This window comes from Arachis ipaensis, chromosome B6, assembly GCF_059453495.1.
Source record: "Arachis ipaensis isolate K30076 ecotype BB chromosome B6, ASM5945349v1, whole genome shotgun sequence".
NCBI lineage: Eukaryota > Viridiplantae > Streptophyta > Magnoliopsida > Fabales > Fabaceae > Arachis > Arachis ipaensis.
Genome location: NC_142441.1, coordinates 149,279,226 through 149,294,688, shown reverse-complemented (window position 1 = coordinate 149,294,688; position 15,463 = coordinate 149,279,226). Strand labels below are relative to the sequence as shown.

General features: G+C 32.1%; 3 protein-coding genes across 5 annotated transcripts; 1 reads left to right on the top strand and 2 right to left on the bottom strand.

Annotated features, from left to right (window-relative positions):
• Positions 1–2,613: 2,613 nt before the first annotated feature.
• ANT1 (aromatic and neutral transporter 1) lies at positions 2,614–5,509 on the bottom strand. Of its 2 annotated transcripts, XR_015886122.1 has the most exons (4): positions 5,023–5,509; positions 3,851–4,498; positions 2,835–3,300; positions 2,614–2,716 (listed from the first exon to the last, which is right to left on the bottom strand). XR_015886122.1 is itself a non-coding variant. In XM_016307433.3 (3 exons), the coding sequence occupies exons 1-3, from the start codon at positions 5,239–5,241 to the stop codon at positions 2,917–2,919; spliced, it is 1,251 nt and encodes a 416-aa protein (XP_016162919.1). In that variant the 5' UTR covers positions 5,242–5,509; the 3' UTR covers positions 2,740–2,916. The 2 variants fall into 2 exon arrangements, 1 of the variants encoding a protein (XP_016162919.1); XM_016307433.3 differs by lacking the exon at positions 2,614–2,716 and having other exon boundaries at positions 2,740–3,300.
• Positions 5,510–8,271: 2,762 nt separating this feature from the next.
• Positions 8,272–10,143, bottom strand: LOC107605529 (Sterile alpha motif (SAM) domain-containing protein). The gene is made up of 2 exons (XM_016307431.3): positions 10,005–10,143; positions 8,272–9,276 (listed from the first exon to the last, which is right to left on the bottom strand). The coding sequence occupies exon 2, from the start codon at positions 9,263–9,265 to the stop codon at positions 8,489–8,491; it is 777 nt and encodes a 258-aa protein (XP_016162917.1). The 5' UTR covers positions 9,266–9,276; positions 10,005–10,143; the 3' UTR covers positions 8,272–8,488.
• A 1,983-nt stretch (positions 10,144–12,126) lies between these two features.
• Positions 12,127–15,218, top strand: LOC107605528 (SPX (SYG1/Pho81/XPR1) domain-containing protein / zinc finger (C3HC4-type RING finger) protein-like protein). Of its 2 annotated transcripts, none has more exons than XM_016307429.3 (7): positions 12,127–12,338; positions 12,442–12,657; positions 13,352–13,596; positions 13,735–13,983; positions 14,088–14,225; positions 14,677–14,735; positions 14,811–15,218. In XM_016307429.3, the coding sequence occupies exons 2-7, from the start codon at positions 12,447–12,449 to the stop codon at positions 14,917–14,919; spliced, it is 1,011 nt and encodes a 336-aa protein (XP_016162915.1). In that variant the 5' UTR covers positions 12,127–12,338; positions 12,442–12,446; the 3' UTR covers positions 14,920–15,218. The 2 variants fall into 2 exon arrangements, with proteins under 2 accessions (XP_016162915.1, XP_016162916.1); XM_016307430.3 differs by having other exon boundaries at positions 12,203–12,338; positions 12,445–12,657; positions 14,811–15,056.
• Positions 15,219–15,463: the final 245 nt, after the last annotated feature.

Here is a 15,463-nt window from a genome sequence, read left to right as displayed (position 1 = left end):
GTTTATTTAAAATTATAATATAAAAAAGATTTTAGAAATTAAATAAAAAAATCTAACTATTGCATTTACAGCAGTTGCAATAATTACGAGTTAATTATTTTTTATATGATGGATAAAAGGGTGTATTACGTTGGTATGAATTAAAATGGGTGTATTTCACAAGTGTGATGCACAATACAAATCGTTACTTATGATTTGCATAACAAAAGAAATCGTTATTCACGATTTTATAAATCACATTTTTTTAAAATTAAAAAATTAAAATCATGACTCACAATTTCTTTTTTTTTTGTCTTATTTAAAATCGTAATTCACGATTTCTATTAACTTTTTTTAATTTTTTTTGTCTTATTTAAAATTGTTACTCACGATTTCTTTTTATCCTATATCACTGTATTACACCAAAACATCATAATATTAATGAAAAACACTAAAATAACCCAATATAAAAAAAAAATTAGCCAATAGTTACAATTAACAAAAATGTCATATATTTTTATATCATACAAAAATGCTAAAAAAAATAATAAATCAAATAATATTATGAATTTATGATCACAATTAAAGTTAAAAGATATTGCAGTTGAATTCACAGATATGTTGTTGCAATTGGACCACATAGATTCAGTGGAGAACTCTACAAAGCAAATCTTTAACTGATAGGGAATCAAATCAAATCCTAATTGATAGGGAATCATTCATTCATATTTTGATTATTTTCACATGCTGTCATATTTAACTGTCACAAAAGAGAAAGGTAACGTATGCTAACATTAACTCATGACGGCTTGATTTTAAAGAACAATAAAACGAAATAAAAAACAAAAACAAAACAACAAAAACTCACATCAATGTCTAATTAATGCCCCAAATAAACACCCCAGGACAGGTGTGCTTCTTTAATAGTAGTTTGCAATTATAGTGCTCCAATAAAGAAACAAGAATAACTTAACCCGTGCTTTTAAACACCTTTTTTCCCTCAATGTAACTCATGGTATGTTTGATTTTTGTTCATACCCTGCCCATGAGATTATAGTCAGGTCTAAAAGAAATGAAAGTCTACTTAATAAAAGTAATTTTTTGTAGTTCATTTTTTTAGATATTAGATAAGAATTGCTATAATTCTTTAATATTGGAAGCTATGGTGTTTGTAAAATTTTGGAGACTATAAAATTTATAGAAGGCGGATTGTTAGATCAGATTTATTTTTTAATTTATAAAGACAATACATAAATTGCGTATTGTATTATTTTAATATTAAATTATAATACACGAATTGCGTATTGTAGATACACAGACTGCATCAGTATAATACGTGTTCTGCGTATTGTGCTTGCACAGAACAGCGTCTCCGAATACTGTGAAACTCCATTTTTTATAATATTAACGTAAGACTATTCACTCTTCAATATTAAAATAAAAAATCCAAAAAAATAAAATAAAATAAAATAAAAGTAGCCTCATTCAACTTTACTTACTTAAATGAGCAACTAATACCTAAGATATCACCTGTCTTTGTAGGAGAGAGATCTTAATAACTTTTCTAGAAAAAAAGAACTACTCTAAAAAGTGGTTATCGATTCTACTATTCAATGACACCTTCAGATATATTCAGAACCTAATCTATTAAAAATCTGCCTAAAACTTTTACTAAATTAAGTATCGGAGTCTCTTGTAGGTATCACCCGCCACCTTCTCACGAGAAACTTGGACAGCAGCACCTCGATACCATACCAGCACAAGTCGGATACTGCCTTAGAAAGAGTCTAAACCTCATGTTCAGGCCCAAATCACCATTTCAAGTAACTCTCGAAATAATTTCTATATTTGCTTTTAGTTTTTCTTGGTTACTAATTTTCTAATTTAATTTTCATTCACAAATTTAGATATAAAAAAGCCACTAAAGCTTTTTATCAAAAAAAAAAAAAAAAAAACACTCATAACCATTAGTCAGAATATATGGGAACTATAAATCATGTTACTAACATACATGGATTGATCAGATGGTCACTTCACTCGTTCGTTTAAATAATCGTCAGAAATTTGAATTCTATCTTATATGTACAACAATTCATTGGCTAACACACTTCACTTGTTTGTTTAAACAAGTGTCGAAAATCTGAATTATATCTTATATATACAACAATTTATTAATTAACGGCAGACTTTTAAATAAAACTCAAATTCGCGACCGATTAGTTTTTAACATATTGAATTGAGAAATATCGTATCGAATAAATAAAAAAAGTTTATTGTAAGTATTCATCTAATTATGTATGCTACTTGTATTTGTTGAGTACCCATGGGTATTCTTTGATCATGTTTACAATAGAAAAATATGGTACAAATATAAATTATTTTTGAAATATCAACTCTTGAAGTTAAATTAATTATTTTAGCTTTTAATGAAACAAATTGGTGGCTTGAGAAGGAGTTGAATGTAATTTAAGTAAATATAATAGCCTTTTCTCTTTGGGATTGATAATTTTATAATCTAGTAGTTATGCATGGTAGAACAAATTTCCTTTTTTTTTTTTTTCCTCATCCATAGCCTCATTAGTTCATCCCAATGTGAGGATTTAGAGTGAAAACTCATTTAAACCCAACAAATAATTGGAAGACTAACAATGTCCTTTTTTCCTTCTAGATTTACAATCCTCTTTAGATATCTTTAGGTTAGGAGTATATGAAACACTCTACTATACAGATTAAAACTCTATATAAAGAGAATATAAATTCTTTTTATAATTATTTTTTATTATTTTATTGTTGTTCGGATCCTAGCTTTTTCAATCTCTCTTTCATCCCATAAAAGGAAAGATCTGTAAACTTACATCTTTACCGTATAATTCACCCTATAACATTTATGCTACAAGCAAATTACAAACTTTAAAACATCTTCAACCTCTAGAAGCATCAAACTCCAACCACTGTGTTGTAAGTGCCATAAATAGCAAAGAATAATCCACAGAGTAACACAATAAAATCTAAGGCTTTCTGCCAAGTGCTTAGAGAAGGGCCAAACAGTTTTAGGTGAAATGTGGCTGGCAATACAAATGACATCATTGAACATATAGTACTCCCCACAAATGATGCAAACACGCCGAATTCTGGCACGAAAGAAGCCAAGACTGCAAGCACAACCACCACCACTGCACGGCTGATGTATATCACAATCTTTCCTACTCTTGCCGATTCATCATTGTCCCTCCGGACGATTTTGTATTTACCTTCAACAATCTCATTAATTGGATGTAACATGATTGGGAATGTGAATACAAGCCCCATACATAATCCTACCTGTTATCAGATAAAAGGTTAGATGTCAGACTCTCCTTATAAGCAATGCAATCAAAGGCAAAATTTGAAGACAGAATAAAAAAGATAAGAATTTCCTGAAAACAGAAATATAAATTGGCCTTTTTATGCACTCTTTGCAATGCTTAGTACTTGACAAGCATGTATTAGGGATGAATCCTCAATGTGTACACAGCCAGTAAAAAGTACACAAGAAGATATAATAAACTTAATACAGACACAATTCAGGAATTGTGCTATGAGGTAAGAACAGATTCCTTGATATGAGTCATATGACACCAAGCACAAATACGAAATGAAAGTGATATCAATAGTTATAATTACTAGACACCAAGGAAATGTACAAGGATATATCCACAAGTGGATCAGGTATTATCCACTTCAAATATAAATTACTGGAGGAAAGAAAACAAAAATTGTGTGTTTTGTTTTAACTTTGTGTTTGAAAATATATATATATATATATATAACTGTAGATGCACTGTTTAAGAATAAGCATTTTATGTCAAATATGAGTATGAGAGCTGTTTACCTGTACTGCAAGAGATGACCAATCTCTAGGGAGGTTGAGAGTCACAATGTCTCTGGTTTCTTCGCCAAAAGCCATGTAACCACAAAACCCAAAAAGAATGTACACAAATGAAATCCCACTAAAAGTTTGAGCCAGCAATCTTGGGAATTTGGATTTATCCCGCATAGAATTCTCTAGGGCTAGTGTCATTCCAAAACCCTCAAAACAAAAAACCGCCATGCCTGCTGCAAATGGCAATCCCCCAATGTTGGATGTGATTGTGGTCCTTTGTCCAAACGAAAATTCACCCTGTAGGATCTGTTGTATATCTTCCTTCACCACAATTCCAATGGCTAGGACATTGCAAACATCAGCAAAAATGCTAAAGGGTGCTAGAGCAGATAAGCTGCCTATCCACGACAATCCAATTTCAACTGGCACTAACATAAATATAAAGCTGCTCATCGCAAATCCATAACTTTGGAATACAGAATGGAGATTTTGTCCAATAAATACCAAATACGCAACCGATCCTCCACTCTGTGCCAGCAAAATCAAAATCTCTGTCATATAGCGACCCGAGGTTCCAAAGCTCCTATAACCCAGGTCTCCATAAGTTATTGCTTCCACTAGTGGTTCTTCTGAAGCCAACTTCCGTCTGCACGTAACCTGCACCACAAAGCATAAAGCAAAACTATCAGATAACAAGGCATGTGCACAACAAAAGCAGCAGCAAAAATAAACGACATATCATTGTATCATGAAACTTTGATTCATCCACTTGCATTGTGGTCTCTTTTTCTTTTTGTAATGATATCATCATATCATCAAAGCTAGACAAAGTTATTGACATAGGACCCCACCAGGAAAATTTATGAAAGTAGGCAAAGAAAGCATTCATTAGTAAACCAAATCGAAGAAAGCCCAAACCATCATGATGTACAAAAAGTTCACAATTTTCTTAGCTAACAACAATTTCAACATAAATATGATTATATACATTCCTTAAAGTATCACCAATCACTGAATTAGATCCATCTCTCCTAAAGATTAAAGTTGTAATTTAGATTCACTGGATCTAGCTTAACAAAGATCTAATAAAACATAAGATAGGTCAAAGCATTTACACAAACAGGTAGCATTCATTGTGCATTTTTTTTTCTCATAAAGAGTGGAGAAGAAAGATCACTGACAAGAAGGAGCATGCAATAGTAGGTGGCTACGCCGACGATTGCAACACCAAGCGACCCAGCAACCCATCCAGCGATCCGAAAAGCAAAGGGGAGACTTAGAACTCCAGTTCCAACAACAGAGACTATGATGTTCCCCAAAGTTTGAAGCTTTGAAGCTTTGGTTGAATGACGAGGCTCCAAAAGTTGTTGTGACACAGTTCCGGTGTCAAGATTTACCATCTTCTCGAACCTCGATTCCCCTAAAAAATTAGGGTTCCGGTGTTTATACGACAAAGGTGACAGTGGAGTTGGATGTGTGACCCCAAATGATTACGTGATCTCTTTTTGGATTTTATATAATTTTATATTGGGTAATTGAAAGTTACTTGGAAACGATTGGAAGCAGTGGAGAATGAAAATGGAAAGGAAAGAAGTAACAAACATGGTTACTTGCAAGATGGGAGCGTTGGAACTGAAGTGTGAACAAACGCGGTGAGACAACTAATTTAGCAGATCTAGACAAGTAGTCAATCATTAATAAGTTATGATACATGTACACCAAAATCAGCTACTAAAGTCAATATAAAATACATGTTAAAATATAAATATATATTAAAAATAAATTAAATCATATATATATTTATATATAAATATATTGGTGGCTGATTTTAATGATTAATTTTAATGTACAAATAATATTTTTGATAATATTATAATGCTCTTAGCTACCAACATTCATGAATTGTTCCCCCATCCCTACTCTTATTTTTTTTTTTTTTCATTTGAATACATGCTAAGAATATCAACTAAAAAAGCTTTTATAAAGCGTTGAATTAAAACGTGCCTAAAAATACATATTAAATTTTAGAGTTAATCCTTAACATTTAATTTTATAAGTTGAATTAGTTTTTGACCTACTTTCCTCTATCAACTCCTTAATAAAATTATTCTACATATCACTTTAAGTTGCCACATAATCACCTTAACGATAAGTGTTTTTTATATGAAGAAAATAAATTAATCTTTAAATAAATTATAATTAATTTAATTTCTAAAATATTCATTATCAGACAAATCAGTTTTTAAATTATTCGTTAAAGGATGAAACAGTCTCCAAAAATATTTATTATCAACAGAAATTAGGCTATTATTATTATACTGGCCGTTTCATTGCTAACATATCTCTCTCTTGTTCGTTTAAGAGCAAATTCAGGTACAATAAACTTCACGCGAAATTGAAAACTGAGAGCCGTTAAATGAAAATTTAGTCAAATCAGTCAAATCATCTAACGGCTCTCAGTTATCAGCTTTATGTGAAGTCGACTACACCTGAGTTTTCACCTTGTAAATTATTTTATTACTGCAGATCACATTAAATTCAATCGTTATGTAATCAAATGCTTCTCATGTGTTAAATAATGAGGCTGAACACGGAGCCTTTTCTCCAACTTGATTATCACCAAACTTTGATGAGCCAGGTTAGATTCAAATTTTCTTGCATAAGTGTGATTTGGATTATAAGTTTTGATTTGAAAGCAGTCTCTTATACTATTCCAAGCACAATAAATGAGTCATGGACATTCATTCCTTAAATCTTGTACATTATTGATTGCTACAGGATTTTGAAATTGAGGTCCTCCACTTCCAGCTTTCATGTGTTCCAGTCTCAATTACCATTTCATGTGCTTCAGTTTCATTTGCTTCTCCCTATATTCTTTCATTATTTTTTGGTGAAACTCCATTAGCATTATTTTGTCCAACCTTCTCATTTTTCCTTAGTCTTGAATTTTGTCTTCATCACTTCTATGTGATTGCCTATGCTATAGTAGATACTAGATACTAGATAGTGAGACCAATGAGAGCTAGAAGTGATTTTTGGAGCTATTGCAAGATGATTTAGGTAACTGTACTATCGAAGGGTGAAACTTTATCTCTATAAGTAAAAAATAGATATTATAGCTTAATTTTTTTTTATGTTTGTGGTAGCCTAATTTTCTTGATAATAAATATTTTTGGAACTGATTTGTCTTATAATAAATAATTTTAGATATTAATTTACGCAATAATAAATATTTTAAAGGATTAAACTGATTGTAATTTGTCTAAGGATCAATTTGTCTTCTTCATACCCTAATACGACAACTTAACATAACACGTAGGATAGTTTCGTTAGGGGTTAACAAAGCGAAGTGGGTCATTGACTAATGTAATTTGCAAAATTAAGTGTTGGGAACTAATAAACTAATTAATTTTAGTGTAGTCTAAAATTTTTTGGAAAGTAAAATGAATAAATACTCTCAAATTTATAAATAAAAATGTTGAAATTTTTTATTTTAATATACACACATTAAAAACTTAAATTTTATATTTTTTATATAAAATTAATTGATAACTACACGCATATTAGTTAAAATCTAACCTTGAAATCTAACCACTTTTATTTTTGGCAACTACTCAAATGAAGATGGCAAAAACATCTTTTTATGAAGATGCTTTGTTAAAAAGTGTGATTTATTTATTTAGCCACACTTTAAACAAAAACAACACTTTTATAAATATTAAAATCTAACCATTCAATCTATCATCCAAAGGTCAAAAGAGTATATTTTCACATGAAGACAATTATAAAGTCTTCATTATAGTATCCACCTTTATTTTTTATATACGTTGAATCAACCCTTTTTAGTTTCTACTTGGCGTTTTATTGAGTAGCAAAATTTATTAATAAATATATATTTTAAAGATTAAGATTCTCTAAAATGAAAAAGTTGATAAAGTAGTAAAATAAAGAGTTAATCACTCTTAAATTAAGATAGTTAAGCACATATTTTATAAAAATTACAAAATCCATCGTAATTTACATATAAATCATATCAAATAATCTCCTAAATTAAAAGGAAAGTGGACAAGATAGAATAAGGCAAAAATTAAGTCTCAATTTTTTTTTTCAAGTTTATTATTCTATAGTAGAATATTAACTTTGCCACATAGGTGCTTTCGACAAACAAAAACTATTTAGCAACTAGCAAGAGAACAATTTTTTTTTTTTATTTTACAGATTTAATAATTATTATTATCACACGTTTAATCCAATAACAATAATCACAGAATCTCGGCATTGTCATTTGTTGTCCTCATCCTTTAGCCATTTTCACTCGTCCTACCACATCTTATCTTATCACCAACACAGCCTACTTTTTCCATTTTCCACCAATGTTTTCCTCGAGCTTTTAGATATATGACCATCAAGGAACAATTGAGATATAGGTAGATCCTAAGTCTTGTGATTGAGATTCTGAGTGAAACACTGAAACCCAAGCAGGATGCAGTGAAATAGTAGGCTATGCTTACATTTATTTACAAAAGTACAAATCTCTGCAGATAACAAGGCTGGCCCAAGCATCCTCTTTGAGGCTAAGGTACTAGGCATTAGCAGGGGCTTACAGCGACCATGTTTTACCAAAATTAAAAATATCCCTACTAACTTCTATAACGCCTCAAAACAGTATGGTTGACAAACACAGTCGATGGCATGTATGAGCTTCCGGCGAGGGCCCACCGCATTGGCACCCATATCCTTGAGCTTCTTCATGGTTAAATTTACCAGCTGATACTTGTTGAGACTCTTCCCCTGAAAAATTCTAACAAACTGGCCTAGTCCAAGTGATGTCAGCCACTGAGTCAGCCCACCAGCTCGTTCAAGCTTTCTCTCAAGGTTCGATGCTCTCAGCCCTTGATTTAAAGAAATTACCAAATTGCAAGATCTTCTTGGTGCAAGCAATGTTCTAGGCTGCTTAATAGCTTTCGATGTATTAGATAATCCCAGTAACTTAGGTGACTTCATCAGACTCACTTGATGTGGATTTTGTGAATTGATTCTGTTAACAACCCTTGGCTGCTTGACTGAAGTTGCTTTAGGTATGGAAGGAGGACCACTTCTCACATCCAAAATCTCCTTTGGGGCGGTCAATAAACTTGTATTCTCAGGTTCATTGCCTGAAGGATACATGGTAGATGTCTCCATGGGTAGTTGCATGTGATTACTTGCTGTTTCGGGGGGCATAGGATGCATGTCTTTTGGTCCTGGGCTTGCCATTAAGGTTCTTTTGCTACAAGGTGCGGCAGGCACCAAAATATTGACTATCTGCTTCTTCACAATGATCCAATCACCATCCACATGCTGATTATCAGAGTCTGGAGAATGTGAAATACCACCTTTTTTACCAGGAACTTTTCCTGTGCGACTTGCCTTTGTCTTTGCCATTAGCTAAATACCTGATTTTTGTACAGAAGGATATAAGCATTAAGCCAAAACTCAAGATCTCATTTGATCAAACAGTGATGTAATCAGTTAGAATACTTCAAAATAATTTGAAGCCATATTAAACACACAAGCAAAACAAGTCGAAATTTCAAATTAAGATGGATGCAGAAATCAAGTAGAAGAGAATAATCATCTAGCATAAGGGGGCACAAATGTAATGCAGCAAAATCTTTATAGTTGTAGAGTACTAGTAAGATTCTTTCTTTCAATGAGAATATTAAAACTCACGAGAAATCATCTATCCTCCTGAGTCATCCTCCTGATTTCTAAATGACAAAAGCCTGTTAGTGTGTGTGTGTTTTTTTTTTTTTTTGCATTTGTGTTTTCCGGATATTAATGCATTTAACTTGCAAAGCTCATATCCTAAGTCGCAGCAGATACGCAAACTACTAGGAGTAGAAACAGTTCAATCCCTAATAATTTCACAAATTCAAAAGCCTAAAAAAAATAACAAATTAAAATTAGATAACAGTTTCACAGATTTAAAACTAACAGAAGAAAACGTAACCCTAAAAAGAAAACAATTAGAACAATGCTAATAACAACCAAAATTCACAAGCTATTACATCCATAAAACATCAGGAAGGCATGAAATCCAGATAAAAACAAGCGAAACAAGTGTATCAATAGAAAACTTCCAGTTAAATATAAATAATCAATTTAATCAACAAATACAAACCAGCAGGCGGATCGTGACCGGAAGATGTTGCTGCCGCGACGACGAACAGCATGGAGGAGCCGCTGTGGGATGCTGGCCGGGCGGTCTGGACGCTGCTGCCACGACAGCGAGCTGCGACGGCGGCGGCGTTGGTGGTTGGGTGATCTACAATATAAGAAGGATGCGCTTCACAGCGGTGAATCGGAGGAGCGCATCGGCCGGTGAAAGAGTCTGAGAGAAGAGAAAAGAAAGGGATGGTGTGGGAATTGGGAATTTGGAATGGCGAATTGGAAATTGGGATTAGGGTGTTGCTCTCAAATTATTAGGGTTTTCGAAAATATCAATTCCAGTTTTGGAGGGGAATGGACCTCGGAGTTAAAGAAATTCATTTAGGGGCTCTAGATGAATTTTTAGGAAAAAAATTTTTACGTGAATTTTTTAAAAAGAGAAAAAAATTATGTTCAGATATTTTATATAAAAATAGAGAAAGTATGGATATAAAAATAGAGAAAGTATGGAAACCAATCAATTTATTGTACAATGTGAATAATAAGAAATTAAATTAAAATTAACATCAAATAATAATTAATTAATTTTTAATAATTTTTGATTTAAAATTTAAAATAAATAAAGATTTGCAACTTTAACTCAAAAAAAAGGCCCCTCTCTCTCTCTTATCTAATATGACTTCTTTCTTGCCTAGTCTCCTCCTCTCTTCCCAAGTAAACACCAGCCGCAGTCGCCCATAGCTACGGCTGATGCCAATGTACGCACTGCAAACGCCTAACAGCACTGTCACGTCGTTTTCGCATTCTCGCTACACCCAACAATAATTTTGACATTTTAATTTCAAAAATGTCAAATATAATGGATGATCAATTTACTGGGTACAGATAGTTATTTTAATTCTTAATGGGATTAGGGGTGTCCATGGATCGGATAGTATCCGCAGATCCGCGGTAAATATTCGCATCCGGTCTGAAAATTGCAGATACGATCTGATCCGTACTTTTTGCGGATCGGGATCGCGGATATCTGCTCTAAATCCGCGTATCCGCAGATCCGCACAATAATAATTAAAAAATAAATAATATATATATTTAGTATTATATTTACTTATTTGTATGTTTTAGTTAGTAATTATTATTCATATATTGTATTATTTTATTTTTGTTATTTCGAAAGAGTTTGTTTAAAAATATTTTACGAATAAATAAGTTGAAAAGTATGAGAGAAATATTTTTATTGAATTTTTTTACATTGAAATATGATTAAAAAGAGAAGGTTTAATTATGCGGATATATCCGATATTCGATCCGATCCGCACATTTGCGGATCGGATCCAGCACTAAAAAGTGCGAATATCATATCCGATCCAATGGAAATTGTGCGGATCGGATCGAATTTTCGGCCATATCCGATCCGATCCGATCCGCGGACACCCCTAAATGGGATACTTTGGAGGAGAAAAGGGTATTTGGATAAATTCTTTTGGTAAATTAGAATTGAGATGGTTAATTTTTTGAAATAACTGGTTGAATTTTTTTTCTTGTATTAGACCAAATTCAAAATCTACTGTACTTCTTCATTATCTCCCTAGCGGAATTTTAATAAAAATATTTTTATTTAATAATTATATTTGAGTATAATAATATAAAAATTATTTTTTGTTTATTTTTTTAGTTAAGAATAAAACTCAAATCTCATAACTCTAAATAAAAATCGAATAATTATGCTATTTGAATTATAATTTATTGATTTTTTTTGTTTAGTAATTGTATTAAAAAATTTAAATAATCAAAATTTTTAAAAAATATATATAATTATAACTTCTAAAAAGTATATTTTTTATGTTTTTAATAATTTTAATTTGATTCTTTATTTTTATTATTTAATTTGACAATAAATAATTATATAAAACATTTTAGTATGTAGAAAAATTAAATTTATATAAAGTTAATTGAATAACAATAATAATAATAAGATAAAATAGTTTAAGAAAAAAGATAAAATAAAATAAAAAGGACAAAGCGTGGTTGATTGACAAGTATTATTTTTTTTTTGTTACGTTGGGACCAAGAATAAGTGAATAACGAAAAAACAGAATTTTCCGAATAAAGCGCGCTTCTTTTCATTCTTTTGTGGCTTCGAATTCAATTCATTCTTACTTGCTCCGTTCTCTACTCTCTTATTCACATTCACATTCACATTCGATTCCTTATGTTTCTCACACCCAAACCCAACTATCATGCTTAGCTTCTTCTCTTTTCAACCATCAGAGACACACACTTTGCGATACGTAACCCTAAACGCCTTCACTTTTCACCGTTATCTATTTCCTCTTCTTTTTTTCAGGTACCCTTCACAAACAAACACGTTATTTTAATAATTTTGTTTCTCATAATTAATTAATTAATTAATCTGTTGATTACTACTGCGTGTTGTTTTAATTAATTAGCAGAGATGAAATTCGGGTGCTTGTTCACGGAGTATCTGCAGGAAGAGAGGGAGTTGTTGGATGAGAAATGCGCGCACATTGAATATGTGAGGTTGAAGAAAGTTCTCAAGAGCTGCCAGACCTGCAAACCATTGCACTCTTCTTCTTCTTCTTCTTCTCCTTCCCTTGTTTCTGATCTTCCTAACCATCAATTGTGCCAATGTCAATCCTGCCCAGGTCTGCAATTTTTGTTTTTTAAAGAATTTTCCAGGAGCATTTTACATACACTGATTTTTGTTGGCAATAAAAGTTTAGGTAGTTTCTGACACTTAGAATTGGATGCTCTTATAGAGTTTGACCATGCTTCTAGGCTCTTTGACCGCTTAAATATTGTACTTGTGGGGTAAAAGGCCGTATTATTGTTTATTTAATGAATAATAATATAGGAAGCAGAACTTTCAGATGTATTTTGTTGTTTGGCTTTTAACATTTTGTGGTGATGATGAGATTCAGGAATGAGTGTTAGTTGGGAGAGAGGGTTAGTGTTGTGCATATAGAAATTTTCTGATTAAAGCTACCTGCATCAAAACGTAGATGATTCTCTTGTGATCCTAATAATTTACTTGGAAATAGGTTTGAATTTGATTGTTGCTTATGTCAATTGTTAGCTGATATTTGTATTTTTTTTTAGTGAACATTTTACTCAGCAATCCTCTAATTTGGGTGTTCTATGATTCCTAATTTGTTGTTTTCCTTGTATTTGATCATCTTAGTTCTTTGCAATTGATCAGAGCTTACACTACATGCCATTGGGTTTTTAATGTATTTTAAGCAAAATAATACTTATTTAACATTATTGTGCGTCTTCTTGTTGATCCTGTGAACATTATTTTATTTTCTAGTAATTTATTTTCGGTTCCCATATGCGTAGTGTGTGATCAGAAGTTCTTCTCGGAGCTGATGAAGGAAGCATCAGATATAGTAGGGTTCTTCGGTTCAAGGGTTAAGCATCTTCTTGATCTTCATGTTGCGTCTGGAATGCAGAGATATGTATTGCGCCTACGACAGTGCTTTAAAAATGATAGGCAAGCCCTCGCACAAGAAGGGAGAATTTTAATTGAGTACATTGCAATGAATGCTATTGCCATGAGGAAAATACTTAAGAAATATGATAAAGTATGCATCACATTAGTCCATTGCCACATTACTGTCATTTCCCCCTTTCCCTCTTTTTTTTTTTTTTTTTTTTTTTCATTTGTACTTCTCTACTTGAGTGTTATGTAGTTAACTCCTGTCATTGATATTCTGTTCTAGGTTCACAGCTCTGTGAATGGAAAGAATTTCAAATCTAAGATGCACACTGAGCACATTGAACTTTTACACACACCTTGGCTAATTGAATTGGGTGCTTTTTATCTGAATTCTAGTGGACGAGATTGTTGTGAACTCAATGGAGTGTATGGTCACTTTAAGTGTGATCTAAATGTTAGTGACGCTGTAATGACGTTGATTCTTCCAGATTCTATCAAGCTCGAGTATAATCTAACTTGCGCAATATGTCTGGTGAGATCCTATTTATGTGCTACATTAGGGAGGCTGAAAAAAAAAAAGCAGCTATTTTGTGTATCATTATCTCTTACATATATGCTTGGATTGTGATATGATAGGATTTGGTTTTCAACCCCTATGCTTTGGGTTGTGGTCATATCTTCTGCAAGTCATGTGCCTGTTCAGCTGCCTCTGTGATGATGTTCCAAGGCCTTAAAGCTGCAAGTCCTGAGTCTAAGTGTCCCATATGCAGAGAGGTAAGCATTTTGCACTTAACTTTCAGTATTTCAAATGAAGACAAATGAACAACTCTTTGCATTGCCTTCGCCACAGATCATGATTGAAAAAAGGAAAATAAATAAATATTGGTGAAGGCAGAGGCAGAGGCATAGGCATAGGCAAGGCAAGGCAAGGCCTATTTCTTTAAGGACCATGGCTTCAATATATCTGTCTCTATCAGCAATTTGTTAGCCTGGTTTCCACAGTATATAAGATGATGAGAGATTGTAGCCTATATTGAAAATGTGGAATAAGGCATTCTGCCAATAACATAACCAACATTGCCTTTATTTCCTTTATACACAAAGCATGGGCACAATATGACTACAGATATATTGTGATTAATGTCACTTATCTTAGTTAGAATATAGAGCTTTAAACCATATTCCATTTGCTTTTGTGTTTAAATTACTTGCATTGTTTGTGCAGGATGGAGTTTATCCTAAGAAAGTACGCATGTTAGAACTTGGTCTACTAATGAAAAGAAGGTATCAATCCGTTTCATGGTCACATTTTATATCTTATGTGAACATTGCCATTACAATCACAAGAAAATTTCCCAGGTACAATGATTACTGGAAAGAGAGGCTACTTAGCGAACGAAACAACATGGTGAAGCAATCCAAAGAATACTGGAATATGCAGTCTGCATATGCACTTGGATTACACTAGGATATCATGCAATTGGATTCCTTAGATAGAATTCTAAGGGAATAGTAAATGATTCTGAGTTGGTCTTTCTGCTAGTGAGTTGGGATTGAATTAGTACTTAGGACCTTAGAATAAACAAGAGAGTTTTGGAGAGTTGGTTGATGAGTGGAAATTATTAGATGTCCCATGAAATGCGACTTGAATTGTGTTCATATGAGTATATCTAATGATAGAATGACATTTTAGGATATGATCTCTTTCATTTGAAATGTCATTCTATCCATAGTAGAGCACAATCTATGAGTATGTAAAAACTTTCTGAATTTATTAGTCCAATTTTTTATTTTTAGTTATGAATCTAATTTTTTAGTCTAATAATTTAATAACATTTTTAGTTTACTTATAAAACAGACTAAAAATAATAAATTCTGTTGTTTTTCTAATATTTTTCTTAAAAAAAAAAAATCTAAGTAGCTAGTAATTTTTATTAAAAAGAGAAAAACGTTGGTTGAGATTATTTATCCTATCAACCTCCTATTATCATATTCTTATTCATAAAAAGTAG

Excerpts from the sequence above, each read along its gene's own strand:
- ANT1 (XM_016307433.3), bottom strand. The coding sequence starts at position 5,241 with ATGGTAAATCTTGACACCGGAACTGTGTCACAACAACTTTTGGAGCCT. Across the intron at positions 4,499-5,022 it reads ACTATTGCATGCTCCTTCTT|GTTACGTGCAGACGGAAGTT; the intron begins GTCAGTGATCTT and ends TTTGTGGTGCAG. Across the intron at positions 3,301-3,850 it reads GGTCATCTCTTGCAGTACAG|GTAGGATTATGTATGGGGCT; the intron begins GTAAACAGCTCT and ends ATCTGATAACAG.
- LOC107605529 (XM_016307431.3), bottom strand. The coding sequence starts at position 9,265 with ATGGCAAAGACAAAGGCAAGTCGCACAGGAAAAGTTCCTGGTAAAAAA.
- LOC107605528 (XM_016307429.3), top strand. The coding sequence starts at position 12,447 with ATGAAATTCGGGTGCTTGTTCACGGAGTATCTGCAGGAAGAGAGGGAG. Across the intron at positions 13,597-13,734 it reads TACTTAAGAAATATGATAAA|GTTCACAGCTCTGTGAATGG; the intron begins GTATGCATCACA and ends ATTCTGTTCTAG. Across the intron at positions 14,736-14,810 it reads GGTCTACTAATGAAAAGAAG|GTACAATGATTACTGGAAAG; the intron begins GTATCAATCCGT and ends AAAATTTCCCAG.